Genomic DNA, 16,904 nt, shown 5'->3' on the forward strand with positions numbered 1-16,904 from the left:
CATGAATAAATTATGATGCCTGCCTGTGAGTTAGGCTGGGAGGCACTGCATCTGTCTACGCACACAAATGCTCTCTGTGCAGCTCGGAGCGCACCGATTACCATTCCGAGCACAGCACCGCTGGTCAGAATCAGAAATGGAGCGGGGTCGGTGGTTGACAGCAGTCCGGTGGCAGAAGGGGGTGGATATATGATGGCAGCAACCTTTCAGTCAATCTGGATTAACTCGGACTGAGCTCCGCACCGCCTGGGAAAAAAAAAAAAAAGAGAGGAAAAAAAAAAAACGGTGAAAGTGGTCGGAACATCTGGCTGTACTGAGCACAGCAGCAATCCTTCTCAGCGCTGGAGATGTTACAGCAGCTTGACGCTACAAAGGCGTTTTCTCTTTTTTGGAGGTGCATGCAGGCAGATGCGCAGTAGAAGAGGCGATCCCGCACAGCTGCAGCCTCAAAGCCACACCGGGACCCTTCAGGTTGTGTTTTTCTTTTCTTTCTTTTTTCCCCCTCCCCTCTCCACTATAAAGAGGACGCTTATACAGTGCATGTGTCCGATGTAAGGGGATGGGAGAGGGCTCGTCCTTTATCTGTGGATTTCTTGAAGGGCATCGCTGGTTTCGCAGGCCGTCACATGTTATAGGAGCCAAGACGCGTGTTTCGGGACACCTGAATTATCTCCAGGAGGCAGCGTCGGTCCCATTTTAGGCATTATGCTCTCAGCTCTACTGGGAGGAAATAAGCGCATCCTCCCTTGACTTGGCTTGATGTTTCATCTGCAAGGTAAATTCATCATTTCATAGACTGCGAGTGTGAATGAAAGCCTCTCAACTCTTTTTGGGTCCTCCAAGAGGCGCATTATTGACTTGAAGTAGTTCTCACAGCTCCTATCAGGGTTGTGGCTGTAGTCCACCAGCCCAGGACCTGCACCGCAAGGTCAGAAAATCTCATTTGCCAGTGGAACGCCGTCAGATAGCAATTATATTTTTAGTCTCTGCTTGGGTGCCTCTGTGTGCCGTTTACAGGTGAAACTGAGATTCCTATATAATGTAGCCGTTATTCTGTCCACCACTCTTCCTGCAGGAAAAGATTGATTTTCAGATGGTGCATTTTATCTCAGAGGATCTGCAGCTGCGATGTCTGTGCTGATATGCAAATGACAACAGAAGGTGTGATAAAGTCTGGAGTCAAACTGGTAATTGGATAAGTGTGTGGGCAGGTGACTGATGAGGACGAGGGAAAATACGCTCCTGGTCAAATGGTCTTGTCTTTGTGTCAAGTGTTAGTTATCACATATCTTGTAATTCATGCCGGAGGCACCGTGGAACGGCTACACCAGTGAATCCAGGCCCACGCCTCATTCTGCTGCCTCTGTGTGCTGGGTTACATGCACTCAGCGGTGTAGCCTGTGCTGCTTCTGATAGCAGATAGGTGATTTCTGAGCTGCTCTGCAGACCAGCTTCATTGACCCACATTCTTATTGTTTTTCCTTTTCTTTTTCCTTCTTGGCTCACCACAAAATACAATTGGAAACATTGCAAAGTTGCATTCCACCAAAAATTGTAGTTTTTGATTAAGCTGCAAAATAAAGAGAGATTAAAGTCATTTGTTGCCGTGTGAGGTTGAGAACGGGATCCTAAGGGTCTTTGTGAGGGAAAACAAGAGAGTGATATGGATTTTCATTTTGGTTCTCCTTGTTTGCATTTCCTCGAAGAGACTTTACTCTTCACTTATCCTATACATGACACCTCACATGGGATTTGGCAGATTTGAAAATCTATAGTAAACCTTCAGGAACACACAGAGAATATTCACATGAGGAGGCCGCATTGATATTCGGAGGTGGTGTTCAAGGATTCAGCATTCCTCCCTCAATCTCTGGAAGAAAATCCCAGGTCATGAGCCCCCTCACATCAGGGGCAGCGGGAGAATTAAGATCCGAAGTCGGTGATCAGCATTTAGATTCATCTCCAGGTACAAGACATCTTTTTTTTTCAGTCATGAGATATCCAGCAAATCAAGGTATTCTGAATTTCGTCTGATGCTGTGTGAAGGAAAACACTCGGAATTACAAGGAGGGGTTGTAAATGCTGATGAACAGCACTTCTATTTATGCAGTGGGGTCTGCTTAGTATGCTATCCCCCTGGCATGCACGCACACACACTCAAACACACGCATGCCAGACTGAAAAATAATTTGAACCACATCAGAGTTCTCCATCAATTCATTTAGTTTGGTTTAGTTTTTTAAAAATTATGCACAAAATGCTCGATCCAAACACAGACTCCAATACAAAAAAATAAAAAACAGAGTACAGTCTCGTCATGAGAAGTGCACAATGTGTCCACTCTGGTATGAACCACAACCTCACACCAGGATCTGTCCTCAGGAAGAGACTCATTGTTCGAAACGTTATTAGATGATCTGAAAATGAACCATTGATTGCATCTCACCCAAAACTGACGTTTTCTGTGTTGCCATGGTATCGAGGCTGTCACCCAAGAGTTATCACATTGGCAGACTCTGTAGGAAAAGGGTGTCACAGCAAATACCCACATCCACAAACACAGATGTGTTAGTGAGGCAGTCATCACGGCATCGATGTTTGGTCAGGAGTATTTGGGCAAAAAAAAAACAAAAACGTTTTGACCGACTCAGTCGAGGTACGATCCACTTCACGCCGCAGCTCCAAGCGTGCTGAGGAGCTCTTTTGCTGCTTTTACCACCATGTTGCAGCACCAGTTTAGCACCAGCACAGCTTATTTTTGGCAGAAGCAGACGTCCGGCTGCTTTTCCCTGAGAGACCCAGGTGAGACACTGCTGAGACGCCGCCATGTGCCATTGTGCTGACCTGCGTGGAGGCATACCAAGCAGACTTCATCTCATTACTTTTCTCTCGCAGGGCTGCTTTCCCTGATTCCCTGCCCAGGCGTGGATTGCCGAGGCTTTCTCACATGAGCTCCGGCATAAGTTAGACCATCTGAAAACATATCCCCCATGACCTCACCGGCCGAATGGCATGCAGTATGCTGCATAAGGCTTTTCTTGGCGAATACTGCCCCAGGGAGACCATAGATATCCTCTGCTACAATATACCGCTGCTGTCTGTTTCCATAGCTGGGGGTTGTTGTGTAGTGTGCTACCTCTATTAGGCACCAATCCACCCACTGGTGTGCGTGTGTGGGTGTGTGCTGTCAGTCTGCTCTGATCTCTGAGGGCGAAAAGACCCGCTCAGAGGTTGTAAACCAACATTTGATTGACTAAGGAGGAGATTACAGTTAATGCATCAGTAGATTATCTGTTTTCTCGTTTTTTTGTGGGGCTCCCAAGTCACCAAATGAACAGCCCAACGTGGAGGATAATGATTTATTTGAGGGGGTGTGACATTTAAAGATGATGATTAATGAATGCATTGATTGATCATCTACTTATTTGTTCATGTACCTGATGAGTGCAACCTGTTATGTAAATCTCCGTGGAACACCCATAATTAAATGCAAATTAGGGAGACGGCGACAGATTTCCTGCCCTGTCTCGGCAGCGAGGGGCTGTCCTTTTGTCCTCGTAGGATGAATTTTGTAGGGATTACCGTTACAACCGTTGCCTTCACGTTTGGCTGAGTTCTCTCTGGTTACAAAAAAAATCTCCACAGCATGAATCAATATCATGTCTTCAGCGGAATTCCAGTCTGGAAGTAGCAGGTCCTCCTCGCCTCGTTGCACATCCAGAGGCCTTGCCATTCAGGGTCAGAGCAGAAGGCGGCTGGCAGGCACACCAGCGTGCTCCTTTGATGCACACACACGCACAAACACACACACACACACACACACACACACACACACACACACACACACACACACACACACACACACACACACACAGAGGTGGATATCGAACTCTCCGCACAAATACTTGGAAACCTCCACACATAGCTTTGCAGCACCACCTGACACTGATCTGCCATCTGCCATCTTTAAAGTGATACTTCACCCAAAAAGTGTATTTTGCCACAAAAATGGGTGACATAAACTCCTGAAGAAGTGCGCACCACCACCCCCCCCCCCCCCCGCCCACATCACTTTTTATGACTCCAGATGGCAGAACGTGCTAGCCTCGTATACTGAGCTTGAAGCTAACAGTGAGTGTTGGCTAACAACAACAAAACAGTCCACAAGTGTCTGTTTTCAAACACTTGAGCAATTTCTTGATCCAGCTGTGTGCTCGTTAATCCACCAACAGTGTGATTTGAGCTTGACACAAACAAACGATAACACTCCTCGTTCATCGCTAGCTTGAACAAGCGGGGAGCGTGAACAGCATTCCACAGAACCATCTCGTTGGTGCTCATTCACGGAAGCGCGGAACTGAAAATGTGTTTTAAGCTCAAATTGCTTGAGACTTGTAAGCTGATATTTTTGTACAGTTTTGCTGTTGTTAGCCATTCGCCGCCATTAGCGTCAAGCTAAATATATGTGGCCGGCTCGTTCTGAATCACAAAAAAGTGATATGGTGCGGGGAAAAAAAGCATGTTCGTGAGCTCAAGGCACCTACTGGTTAGAACTTTGAAAGGCACAATACACTTTTTGGGGTGAAGTATCTCTTTAAGGAGAGTCAACATTTGATAGTGATGCTCAATTTTCTCCTGAAAATGGGTTTAGGAAAGACACTGATTCAATGCTGCATAATCGGCTGCATTCATGAAAATGTCACACCCAGCATGCGCCCTCCAATAATACCGGCCCCCCCCATTTTAAAGTGACCTCTTTTTTGCCTCCTTTTGGGGCTTTCATACATTTTACCCAGCTGACAAAATGTTGTCAGCGGATGCCACCAGGCTCTCTTCACATTAAAAACATCCCCCCACATGGCAGCATGTCACTCCCATCCTGTCTGATCTTTATATTTCCTTCATACTCTGACTGTCAAGGTTATTACACTGTGTCACATCTCTGCTTTTTGCACATGAAGGTATTCAGTCGGCAGGCACCTCGCTGAGGCAAGATTTTTATGCACACTGTCAAGACCCGGCGTCAACAATGGCAGCATTACTAGCAAACCACAGAAAGCTATAATCATAAATCAGCCGCTCTCTTCTGTATTTAAAGGTTAGCCTGTACATTTTCACTTCAGTTGTTGGATTGGATCTCTTGCTCTCGACGTTTGATTGGATTGGTGTTCTATTCTGTGTGATGTAATGGTACACCCCAAGGGCTGAGTATTACATGTTCAACCAAAATGACTCTAAATTTCAGCTCTAAATATAATCGCTCATGTCACAGTCGCCCTTCGGTACATTGTGTCGCGCGCCTGGAGAGCTGTGACCGGATCTCCACTTTCTTAGGTTTACTCTGTATCCCTGACAAGGTCTCAGGATTCATCAAATGGATCCCTCCTTATCCCCTATCACAGTTGTGTCATAAGTAAGAGCAGCAGCAGAGAGAGCAGAGAGAAAATCAATAGCAAGGCACAGCACATCCTTACAGAAGCACTGGGCCCAATCATCCCTTCCTATTGGCGATATGATCCTGGGAGATATCAGTCTAATTCTGATTAGACCCTGGACTGCTAGTCTCAACTTTCATCACTCTGTACACAAACATAAAAGGGCTGATATTATCATATCAAAAAAGTGTGACCAGCGGGAGCAGGCATTAAAAGCAACTGTCACAAAAATCATAAAAGATTACTCGGGATGTTTCGCCCTCAAGTCTGCAGGTGGCTAATTAGTTTCATGTCTAATTGCACAGCATTCATTGTTTGTTCAGGCACTGACTTGTTCAGCTTCCTGCTCAGGATTTGGACTCACAGTTGTGTGTTGGCATTGATTGTACTTCAAATCTAGCGGAAAAGCTTCAAGAAGCAGAATCCCCAAACTCTCGCTCTGAAAGGGGGATTTCTCAGCGATTCCCTAGAGATGATACAGATTACAATCACAGACTTCATGCATTGTGTTCTTTAACTGCTTCATAAACAGCTTCCCCCCTATCTTTGTCTCTTTCTGCCCTATCTCTTTTAGGTGTATTAACCTGACAGAAAGGTCAAATGGAGTCTCTCCTGCTTTATCTGATTGTCCTCTTCGTGGCTGTGAAGGCCCACAAAGTTCAGATCTGTCCCAAACGCTGTGTTTGCCAGATGCTCAACCCCAACCTGGCGACTTTGTGCGACAAAAAGGGTCTGCTGTTTGTGCCGCCGAACATCGACAGGCACACGGTGGAAATGCGTTTGGGGGATAATTTTGTAACCAGCATAAAACGCAAAGACTTCGCCAACATGACCAAGCTGGTGGACCTGACGCTTTCCAGGAACACCATCGGTTCCATCGCGCCTCATGCCTTCAAAGACTTGGAGAACCTCCGAGCCCTTCACCTCGACAGCAACCGGCTAACACGCATCACCAACGACACCTTCAGCGGCATGTCCAAGCTGCACCACCTCATCCTCAACAACAACCAGCTAACCCACATCCACATTGGAGCCTTCAATGACCTGACAGCCCTGGAGGAACTGGATCTATCCTACAACAACTTGGAAAGCGCCCCCTGGGTGGCTATTCAGAGAATGTCCAATCTTCACACCCTTAATTTGGACCATAACATGCTCAGCTACATCCCAGAGGGAACCTTCTCTGGCCTGCAGAAGCTCAAGAGGCTGGACGTGACTTCTAACAAGCTCCAGAAGCTTCCTCCGGACCCTGTTTTCCAGCGAGCAGGCGTCCTGGCCACCTCTGGGATAATGGGGCCTTTGTCGTTCGCTCTGAGCTTCGGAGGAAACCCTTTGAGATGTAACTGCGAGCTGCTCTGGCTGCGGAGGTTGCGGAGGGAGGATGATCTGGAGACTTGTGCCTCGCCACAACATCTTGCTGGGCGCTATTTCTGGACTGTTTCAGAGGAAGAGTTCCTGTGCGAGCCTCCTCTCATCACCAGGCACTCTCAGGTATAACATTAGAGTTGAGCTGTCTTAACACAGACTTAACACTTGCTACAGTTCCTCCCTCCCAGCCAAACATTGGATTCTGCCTCAGTTAATCCAAGGTGGCACTTAGTGCTTTCTTTGCCTGTCACACCAAATATTAGCTTTGCGAGCCAGTGGAGTCTTATAAAACTTGTGGGACTCATCTGGGCCACTCAGCTAACAGAATATTGTAAAATATATAGGATTTACTTGAAAATGTAATCAAACTGTGGCCCAGTGGAGAGCTTTATGATGAGTTCTTCAGCTGGATTTTCAGTTATCATTTCAATAAAGCTATTTGCAGGTTTATGATGGATCTGCGCTCAAGCTCTTATTACTCTGCAAAAGCTTAGGGTGATTAAACACCCAAAGACAATTATCTGATCAAATCCTTGCCAAATAACAACATCTATAGCATCTCATTTACTCTCTTTTACATAATCGCAGGGAAAACAGCTTTATTTGGACACTGCTGCACTGTGCTGTGATATTGATTACTCTGCCTTTCTTAATCGCGGTCATTCAATATTTTGACTGTGATCGACTTTTTTATATTAGCAGAGGCATAAAAAAACCGACATCATCACCAATGATTGTATCAATATCTCAGTCCATCCGTCTTCTTCTAAGCCAAACTCAAAAGGACTCAGGGCTTCATCTGATAAGCGTGCCGGAGTATTTAACATGATAAGTCCTCCCACTAACTGCCTCGCTCTGCCTCAGGAGCTGCGAGCTCTGGAGGGTCAGAGTGTGACTCTGCGCTGTAAAGCCAGGGGCGACCCGGACCCCATCATTCACTGGATCGCCCCTGACGGACGCCTTATGTCCAACTCCTCCAGGGCTATGGTCCACACCGATGGCACGCTGGACATCCTCATCAGCACCGTCAAGGACACAGGTCTGTCGACGCCTGCTGGCTGTGTTTGTGTTGTTGACTGAACAAAATTAGTTGTTTACTTGTGTGTGTGTGTGTGTGTGTGCGTGTGTGTGTGTGTGTGTGCGTGTGTGTGTGTGTGTGTGTGTGTGTGTGTGTGTGTGTGTGTGTGAAAGCCTGTAGGACTGGACTGTTTGTCTACATCAGGTGATAAAGTAGGGAGCAGGAAAGAGTGACTCGCCCGCTGCTTTAAATCACAATAGAATGAAAAATGACTTTTCAGCTTAATGGATGAGTTTATGTAATGTATTCACACACCCCCCCCCCCAAAAAAGCTCTGTTTTTAACACCTTTGTACGTATCTAGAATGTTCTTGTGTCCTCTTGAAAGAGAAGATTATCGCCACTCTTACTCACTAAACATGGAGCTGCAGCCCAGAACGTTCTCACACAAAATATGTGGAAGGATGGAATAAGTCAAGGTTAAACACGATTCCCAGATTCAGCAGCGTCACATGACAGTGGCGTCTCTACTGAGAAAGTCTGCATGCGGTTGGGATTGGTGGTTGGTAACAGCATCCATTTATAACAGTTTCACAACATCAAGCTTACCAAGACCTTCACTGTATTAACACCCGTCTCCGTCTTTGCCTCCATCCCTCTCGTCTATTCCTGTCTCTGCCTCTGTCCCTCTCTTTCTTTCTTATTGTCCTCCCTCTCTTTCAACCCAACCGGTCAAGGTGGATGTCCGCCCACACAGAGCCCGAGCCGTTTCTGTCTGTTAAAAGTCACTTTTTCTTTGCTGCTGTCACAGGAGCGCTCGCTCACAGGGAACCGTTGAGTCTCTTAATTTAATTTAGTGTGGCTCCGCTCTTTTTGTGAAGCCGCGAGATAACTCTTGTTGTCATCTGGTGCAAAAGTAAATAAAAGTGGCTTGATTTAATTTGCTGAACATTTTTTTCCCCACCTAATAACATAACTGATGGCAGTCGTAGCACGACGTTGTCACATCAGGGAGTTTGTGTGTCCACCACTGAAGGATCTAAATAGACTTTGTTTCCAGAGTGCTGGCGCGTGAACAGTCGTCACACCGCCGCTGCCACCTGACGCATGTGGGTCGTGGTTATTTTCCTGCTATATCCAGTAGCTGGTTAGCGTTGCTAAGTATAAACACTGGACATCATTGACCATTTCACCAAATTTGCAACATACAAGCTGTGACTTGCAACAAGAGATAATTTTGCCATTTTCACACATTAAACCATAACGACTGGCACTCTGGAGTGCATTCTTTGAGCAAAGGGGAACTTTTGGCCCCTGACACTTTCATGCTCAAGCCCTATCACAGCTCTCACACACACCCTGCAGGGTGGAGTGTGTGGCTGTTACTTAGAACGAGAGAGAAGTGAAGCTTGATACTATTTTGATTTTGCATCAAGGCGCAGACTCACGCGTGCACTGTGGTGCAAATATCACTTCCTGCGTTCACTTGGTGCTTGTGGAGAACAAACACTTACTGTAGGTTATGTTGAAAATCCCATTGTGATCAAAGTTACACATTGGGATTACTTTTTTTCCTTGAGTGGCCAGGTGGACATTGTGACATAAAATTCACAGTTTGCAATGTTCTCCGTCACCAAGTATTCAGGTGTTTCGAGGCCCATGCTGCATTCCTCTGACAGATTCTTGTGTGACTCTGCTGACCAACTACCAAACATTTGAATTAAGGGGGGAAAAAATCACAAGTATCATCATGCTGCAGTCTTACATCCATTCTCCTAGCTGAAAACACGTGTAGTCACTGGGGTGCGCAGTCATTGGACGTTTTAGTGGTCAATAGCAAAAATCACAAGCAGAGGACCGACCCCTCAGTCCATGAACAATGGAGAGTGTAAGAAGGTACACTGCAGGAAGTCACATCCGCACTTCAGGATTGTTTGCTATTTGGTCGATGTGTCGATACCGCTTGATTAACTGTTACTCTCCTAGTAGAAGATGTAGCTGCAGTCGGAGCCAATCAGTAGTAGTAGGGGGCAGCAGCACTATTTCTAGGCACCCATCCATTTGCTGACTGCGTCCACATGTAACAATACGCAGCGACCAGCACATTCAAACCTCACGACACATTTTATCTTGTTTAATCTAAAAAAAAAAAGAAAAAGAAAAAGTGTTGATACGTGTAAACAAGGCTATGACTATTTCTTGGCCTGAAGCAATGGTTGTGAGCTATAGCACATTAAATAGTGAGCTTTCAAGGCTGCTGCTTGCTGGATTTTATTACCTCAGTGCAGTGTCTTAATAGCTGTTTCCAGTGTTTGTGCTAAATTATCCAACTGCTGGCTGTAGACTTATATTTCATGAACGTACCGTATCGACATCTTATCTAAAACGTAAAAGCAAAAAACTTCTTTAAATAAGCCCCCCCCCCCCCATGTCTATCTACTCCTCTCCATGTGTGTTTAGTACTTATCTGCACGCAGTCATAATCTAAGATCTTCCTGTTCTAGGCTCTTTCACCTGTGTAGCCTCCAATCCAGCCGGCGAAGCCCAGCAGACGGTGGACCTGGTCATCGCCAAACTCCCTCATATCACCAACAACACGATTGCAGAGCAGGAACCTGACCCGGGATCATCAGATATCGCCACGGTGACCAAGAACGGAGCTGAAGCAGGAGGGGTTCCTTTGGGTAATGCCAAGACCAGCCAAGACAAGAAAGTAGTCATCGCCGAGGCCACATCCACGTCAGCGCTGGTCAACTTTAATTTTCAGAGGAGTATCCCTGGAATCCGCATGTTCCAGATCCAGTATAACGGGACCTATGATGATTCACTCGTTTACAGGTACGAGACTTGGTACAAAGCATGAAAATGGTTCAAAAATACTAAGTAATGCTAAGGTTAAAAAAAAACAAAAAAACTCCTCTTAAATCTGGCAGTACCAGCCTGCAAAGGTTTTTGAAAATTCAGAAAAATTCAGGATTAGAAATGAACATTTGCTTCACAAATTCCTGAAAATTGGAGTGGATGTGGTTCAGTGAGATTTCACTGGGAAAAATCTGTTTTGGTTCATGTTCAGTCACACGTTTAAACACGTTTGTACGCTGGTCCGATTTTGGCGTGGGTTTCTCTGACATACTCGTGTTTGAACGGAGAATTAAATGTTCATGAATTTTTCCTCAAATGTGTGGAAAAGTCATGGAAATTTATTGGCAAAAATGTGTGTGGACCCTGTAATTTACAGTCAGCAACAACGCTTGAGGGAAGATTTGGGTATTTTAGAAGGCAGGCATGTTTTTCCCATTAGGTTTAGGTCAAAGAAGCGATTTCGAGGGGGCAAATCTAACTGAGTTGTTCTGATCTTGAGTGAGATGTTGGGCATCTGTCCACATCAGCGTCGCTCCACTACAACCGCCTGCTTTTGTTGCTGACAGACTCAGATTGTTAGTATCTGACAACATCATTGAAAGGATCCTACACAGATGGACGTTCTCTAACATGTAACCGAAGTCTCTCACGCACTTACTCGATGGATAGTTTCCCATCATCCCTCAGGTCTCAGCTGTCTCTTCCCCTTTAGCTCAGACTCATGAAAGAACGTCTCAGCCGCAGCGATGTTGTCCGGAGGGGTGAAATCTACTGACGCGGTGACGCAGTGTGGTGTAGTGTCGAGTTCTCGTCACTCCTGCAGACCACAAAAATAATAACACTCTTTTAGAACACAGGCACGTCCCATCAGAGGAGCTCCACCGGTGTCCTGAGTTCTGATCGGAACCCCCTCCCTCTGTTTCTCCGCTCCATTCTGGCTCAAATAAATGTTTGTGACCTTCAAATGCATCCACATCCAAATCACTTACATCCTCATCTGCATGACTTTTAAATTGTTTGTAGTTCTTCAATGTCACAGTCGACTCTCCCGTAAACATTCCAAAACATGCCCCCCTACAACACGGCTGCCGGGTTGGAAACAAAAAGGTCTCCATAGGACCCTTCCACTGATGTTGTCTGACACTGAAAATAACAGTCTGAGTCTGTCAGTGGCAAACACAAATACTTATAGTGAGCAGATTTGGATGCTTATAGTTGTCCCGTGTGATTTCGCAGTTGGTGATCGCAGCCTCTCGCTCAGCATTGGAACCATTTAACTAGATTTGATTCCCACCAATCCCTTTAACACAGACAAAATGGCCCAGGTTCAATATTACCAGAATCTTTCCTCAGGGTTTCCTCGGTTGCTATTGAATTTCAATAATTTTTTTCATCACCTTTTTGGAAAATACTATGAACGTTCACTCTCTGAGACCTTTGTTTATACCTTAAAGTTGTGGCCGTCTTGCAGCCCGTGATCACATTCTAACTCAATATTGGAGGGATTCAATTCATTTTACTCCCTATCGATCATTTTGACCCACAAACAGGCACATGGGGCCTGGATAGAAAAATACTAGAATTTTAATTGATTTATCAATAAACTTACACCCATAATTTGCCTAACAAGAGTACTCGAGTTCCGCTGGGATGTTTGTCGGCCTGGAAGTCAGCATCAACGGTGAATGAGCTCTGCGGTTCACAAATGATTATGAGGCCTACATGCTTTGTTCAGGAAGGTACATCTTCACAAATAAACTCAGCTGTAATGATTTTTGGAACTGCAGACGCAAGGGCTAGAAGTACAAAGCTAGCGTAATACTATGACCACAACTAGCTTCACGCTTCCTCTCATTTGGGGGTGATGATGTTTAATGTCCGTGGCTACCTCTGTACTCTCGTTGAGCCGCTAATTAGCAGCTGCCGTTTTCAGACACATACACATTGTCAGTTCCCCAGTGTGGTATTTACTTTTATACTTTATGCAGTAGAACAAAATGTTAAAATGTCTTTAGCTGAACCACAGACTTTATTCCAGGCATTTAAACAAAATCCCAGTCAAAAACCCCATTGACTCTCAGACTACGGAACCAGATGTTCAGCAGTTTTAACTTTAACCTTTGGTTTATAGAACTCCCTCTTGCAGCAGTCTGCCTTTAAATGACTCACCATTAAGTATCTTGAGTGCACAAAGACACCCCCCACACACACACACACACACGCACGCACACACACCCCGCATGTCTTCTTGGTGACTCCAGAATTAAAAAAAACTCCAGCCACAAAGTGTTTAAGTGGGTTAACAGACAATTGAACAGTTTTGCTGCTGTTAGTGGTGGGTTAGCATAGCTGCAAGCAGAAAAAAATGTGCATTTAATTCTCAAACCGCCTTGACGTAACGGGGGGGGGGGGTATTCTAACCGTGTGTAAATGAAGGGGAAATTACACTTTTTGGGTGAAGTATCACTTTAAGATTGGCACCACAGTTTAAAATATCACATCACCTTTGTTTAACCTGCTTTAAACGCTTAAATCCACTCGGATATTATTTAATCATTTAGTTTGGGACCTGACTGTCACCATGATTATATGTGGTGTCTATTAATGCTTTCAGGAAGACTAACGCACTCTATCTGTCTCCTCTTTCTTCAACACCCGATCCGTCTTGCCGTAGTGTATCATTTACGGCATTGATAATGCTTAATCAACAAAATCAAAAACAGAAATGTCAGCACTAAACTGTGGACTGATCGGAAGATGAAAGAGTAGTCAGCCAGTGTTTTACACAGCATCAGAGGCTTCGCACATCTGAGAGAGCGGCGAGCACATCCTTCTTTCATCTCTACCCTCTTTCTCTCCATATTTAGTGCTAATCACTGTGATATGAAAGGATCATCGCGCAGACCCATTTTTCCAATTGAATGTGGAAGTCAAAAACACATTCGGTGCTCAGCTCCCAAATGCAGGAGGCGCATTAGAAAGTCAAGCCTGTAATCCTGATGTGTTGAACAAACACGGGCTCTTCCTCTGTCCCCAGCTACCAAAAGCTACCTTTTATCAGTGACGATGCTGGAGACAATAAATCAAATGTCACAAAAGATTACGCCCAGACAGATCTTCAATAGCATCGTGAGAGATAAATGATTGTCATGTCATTTTATCCCCGCAAAACAATAAGCTGCATAATCTGATTTGCATCTGTCTCCTTCCAGTTAACCCCCTCTAATCTACATCAGAACTCACCCAGCGTGTCTTTTACAGAATGATCCCGCCGACCAGTAAGAATATCCTGGTAAATAACCTCGCGGCTGGCACTCAGTACGACCTGTGCGTTCTGGCCATCTACGATGACCAGGTGACCTCACTGACCGCCACCAGGGTGATCGGTTGTGTCCACTTCACCACGGAACCGCAGTACCTGAGGTGCCATTTCATGCAGTCTCAGTTTCTTGGCGGCACCATCGTGGTAATCATTGGAGGGATCATCGTGGCCTCAGTTCTCGCTTTTATCATCTTCCTCATTGTGCGCTACCGGGTGTGTAACCAAGGAGATGTAGATAAGGTCAGTTTGGCATGATTCCTCTTGTTTTCTTCGTTTTGTTGATATTCAAAGAGCGCCTTTCATTTCTCTCTTACTTGTCTTATGTCTTCTCTGCTGCCAGGCTCTAGAAATGGGGGACATTCGGTCGCTGAGCAGCGATGGACAGCTACAGGGCTGTGGGATTCCTAAGTCTCTGTCCAAGCAGGTCTTACGTCCAGAGAAGAATGACAAGGACTGCCTCAGAGTTGCCCTGCCGCCCCCGGAGCCAGCCAAGCAGCGAGCACCAGTTGTGGTCGCCACTACCAAACCCTCTGTCCCTGACTGCACTGTGTCTACCTCTGCCGCCAGCCATAGCTGGCACCCAGCCTCCCCAGGTGCTCCAAGGGTCAAACGTTCCATCCCTCCAACGAAACCCTCAGAGGCTCGACGAGCTGAAGCTCAGGCAGACGTTGAACTCAATAACATGAACCGCAATAACTCGTCAGAGGTTAAAATAGCTTCTGCCGTGGCTCTGACTGTACCTGGCCAGCCCACCAAATGGACTGCTGTTCCCAGGGGTCCACGGCCTCACCAGGCCCCTCGACAATACATGACTGTGCCTGCAGGGGGTGTGAGGGTGAACCGCAGACACTCCCTCAACGCAGACTCATATAGGGAGCGCTGCTATGTGGCCTACCCCAAAACTGGAGCCAGTCTGCGCTCCAAGAGAAGTCTGTCGATGAGCGGAGAGCTGCCTCAGCTCGAGAGCACAACAAACATTCACCGGGCCAGAGACAAGCTCTCCAGGTCTGAGTGGCTTCTGGAGAGCACTTTATGATTTGGAGTTTACGACCTGCGTTCTCTTGTTTTCTTGAATTGCATTTGTGGCCTGTTGTGGAACAGACGGGGATTTTACGCCTTGTTTTGAGCGTTTGCGCTCTCTGGTGAGGGACCTACCAGTTTCCCTCATATATTTTTAGGGCAAAGCAGGCTTACAGGGTTTGAGGGAAAGGTTTGTTTTTTACCTTATATCCTATCAAGGTCTTCATTATATTGACATTTGATCAAACATGAGAGGCCCGATAATGTATAAAACAACTTCATGTACAAAAATGTTTAGTTGCGTGTGACACGTATATCTCGAGACAACCATAAGTGTTCATGTGGTATTGAACGCAGTTACCTGGACATACTGTATTATAACAAAGAAGGGAACACGCAGGAGTTGTTAACTCTCATTGCCTGTTGTTTAAAGTGATACCATCTTGCCTCCTGCTCTACAGACAGATGGAGACATGTCTTAATTACCTTGGCAGTGGTTTGGAGAGATTACGAATGTGCTTTACATCCCAGAGGTGTTGGAACAGAATGTAGTCGACCGTCCTTTCATCCCGACACACCCAGACACAGCACAATGCAGCATTTTGTGGCACAAGTCGACTCAGCCTAATACTGCCCTCCGGTTCGAATCGATACATTTTTATCACATAATTACATAAAGACTCAACTCTGATAGGATTCCTGTCATGGCTGATTTGAACGACAGTTGAACCAACAGCATGACAGGTGCGGGAAATAATCTGATATTCCGTGTGGATGAGATCCAGAGGAATGATTCATTTCCATATTTTTTACTGATCACGCTGATGACAGCCATTGTAAATTAACTTGTCGATGTAAGAGGAGAGATAATCACAAGTATGGAAGGACGTCAGCTCTTGATTTTGCTGTTGTTTCTGTTTGATGTTTACCAGTATAAATAAAAACAGTGATAAAAGGGACATTTTTTTTAATTTCATTTGAAGCTTGTGAAATATACCAAGCGTCCAAAGCCTGAGTTGTTTTAGAACCAAACAAAGTGGTAATGAATTAGAGGTTGCAGTCATCTTGGAGAGACATAATTCTCCCTCTGTGAGCGGTGGACCTTTGACAGATCTCTGCCCTGAGCAGTTGTGTTTCTTCAAAGAGAAGAAGGAAGCAGATGATGAAAAGAGGCCATGTTAGTCACCGGGGATGCCTCTCCGCTTGCACATCTACATGCTTGGCTGACAGTGCGGTGTCTGTGCCCCTTCTGCAGAAACTGCAGGAGAGGTTAAACACGACGTCCGCGATGGGAACCTGCGCGCGGCTAATTCTACAGTTAAGCTACAGTAACACTCGCCTGTCATGTTTGACATCACCTCCTGGAATACCGGCGCTCATTCACTGGGTGTTTTGTCTGATGCTGCTTGATTGGATTCTTACGTGCATTCACAGCACGAGACCTGCGTTGCTGCACCCTGAGCTAAAAGACATGTGGGAAACCCTGCTAAGATGAGTAGCATGCAAGAGAAGAACTAATTGCTGTCATCCAAACAAGCTGGTTTAAAGCATTGTTATTCATTATTTCAAGCTCATTATGGGTGATTAAAATGCTGAGGAGCTTGCCCTGAACCTTGGTTCAGTCTTTGGCAAGAGCTAGAGGTGGAGGTTAATAATAGATGCTTTTTTGGGGGGGGGGGGGGGGAGAGGGGAAGAGACGACATGATGCAGCGAGCGGGGTAGATGGAAGATTTTGTGAAACAAATATGTAGAGGAGGACGGGAGGCAGAGAGGCTGGGGCTGAGGATGAAGAGATGGAGCGAGAGGTGCAGGGAAGAAAGCGAGACAGCTCTGAGACGAAAAGCAAGAAACGGGGGCACAGGGAGCGCAGAGTAAGAGAG

At 45.8% G+C, this 16,904-nt stretch overlaps 1 protein-coding gene across 2 annotated transcripts; it reads left to right on the forward strand.

Annotated features, from left to right (window-relative positions):
- Window positions 1-87: 87 nt before the first annotated feature.
- Window positions 88-16,391, forward strand: lrfn5b (leucine rich repeat and fibronectin type III domain containing 5b). Of its 2 annotated transcripts, XM_086189162.1 has the most exons (6): window positions 88-775; window positions 6,010-6,926; window positions 7,668-7,842; window positions 10,325-10,658; window positions 13,944-14,244; window positions 14,345-16,391. In XM_086189162.1, the coding sequence occupies exons 2-6, from the start codon at window positions 6,036-6,038 to the stop codon at window positions 15,038-15,040; spliced, it is 2,397 nt and encodes a 798-aa protein (XP_086045288.1). In that variant the 5' UTR covers window positions 88-775; window positions 6,010-6,035; the 3' UTR covers window positions 15,041-16,391. The 2 variants fall into 2 exon arrangements, with proteins under 2 accessions (XP_086045288.1, XP_086045289.1); XM_086189163.1 differs by lacking the exon at window positions 88-775 and having other exon boundaries at window positions 797-6,926.
- The last annotated feature ends 513 nt before the right edge of the window (window positions 16,392-16,904 follow it).

The sequence above is a fragment of the Aulostomus chinensis genome, chromosome 20 (assembly GCF_037954235.1).
Source record: "Aulostomus chinensis isolate RoL2024-O1b breed Wild chromosome 20, RoL_Achi_v1.0, whole genome shotgun sequence".
In the NCBI taxonomy this organism is placed as follows: domain Eukaryota; kingdom Metazoa; phylum Chordata; class Actinopteri; order Syngnathiformes; family Aulostomidae; genus Aulostomus; species Aulostomus chinensis.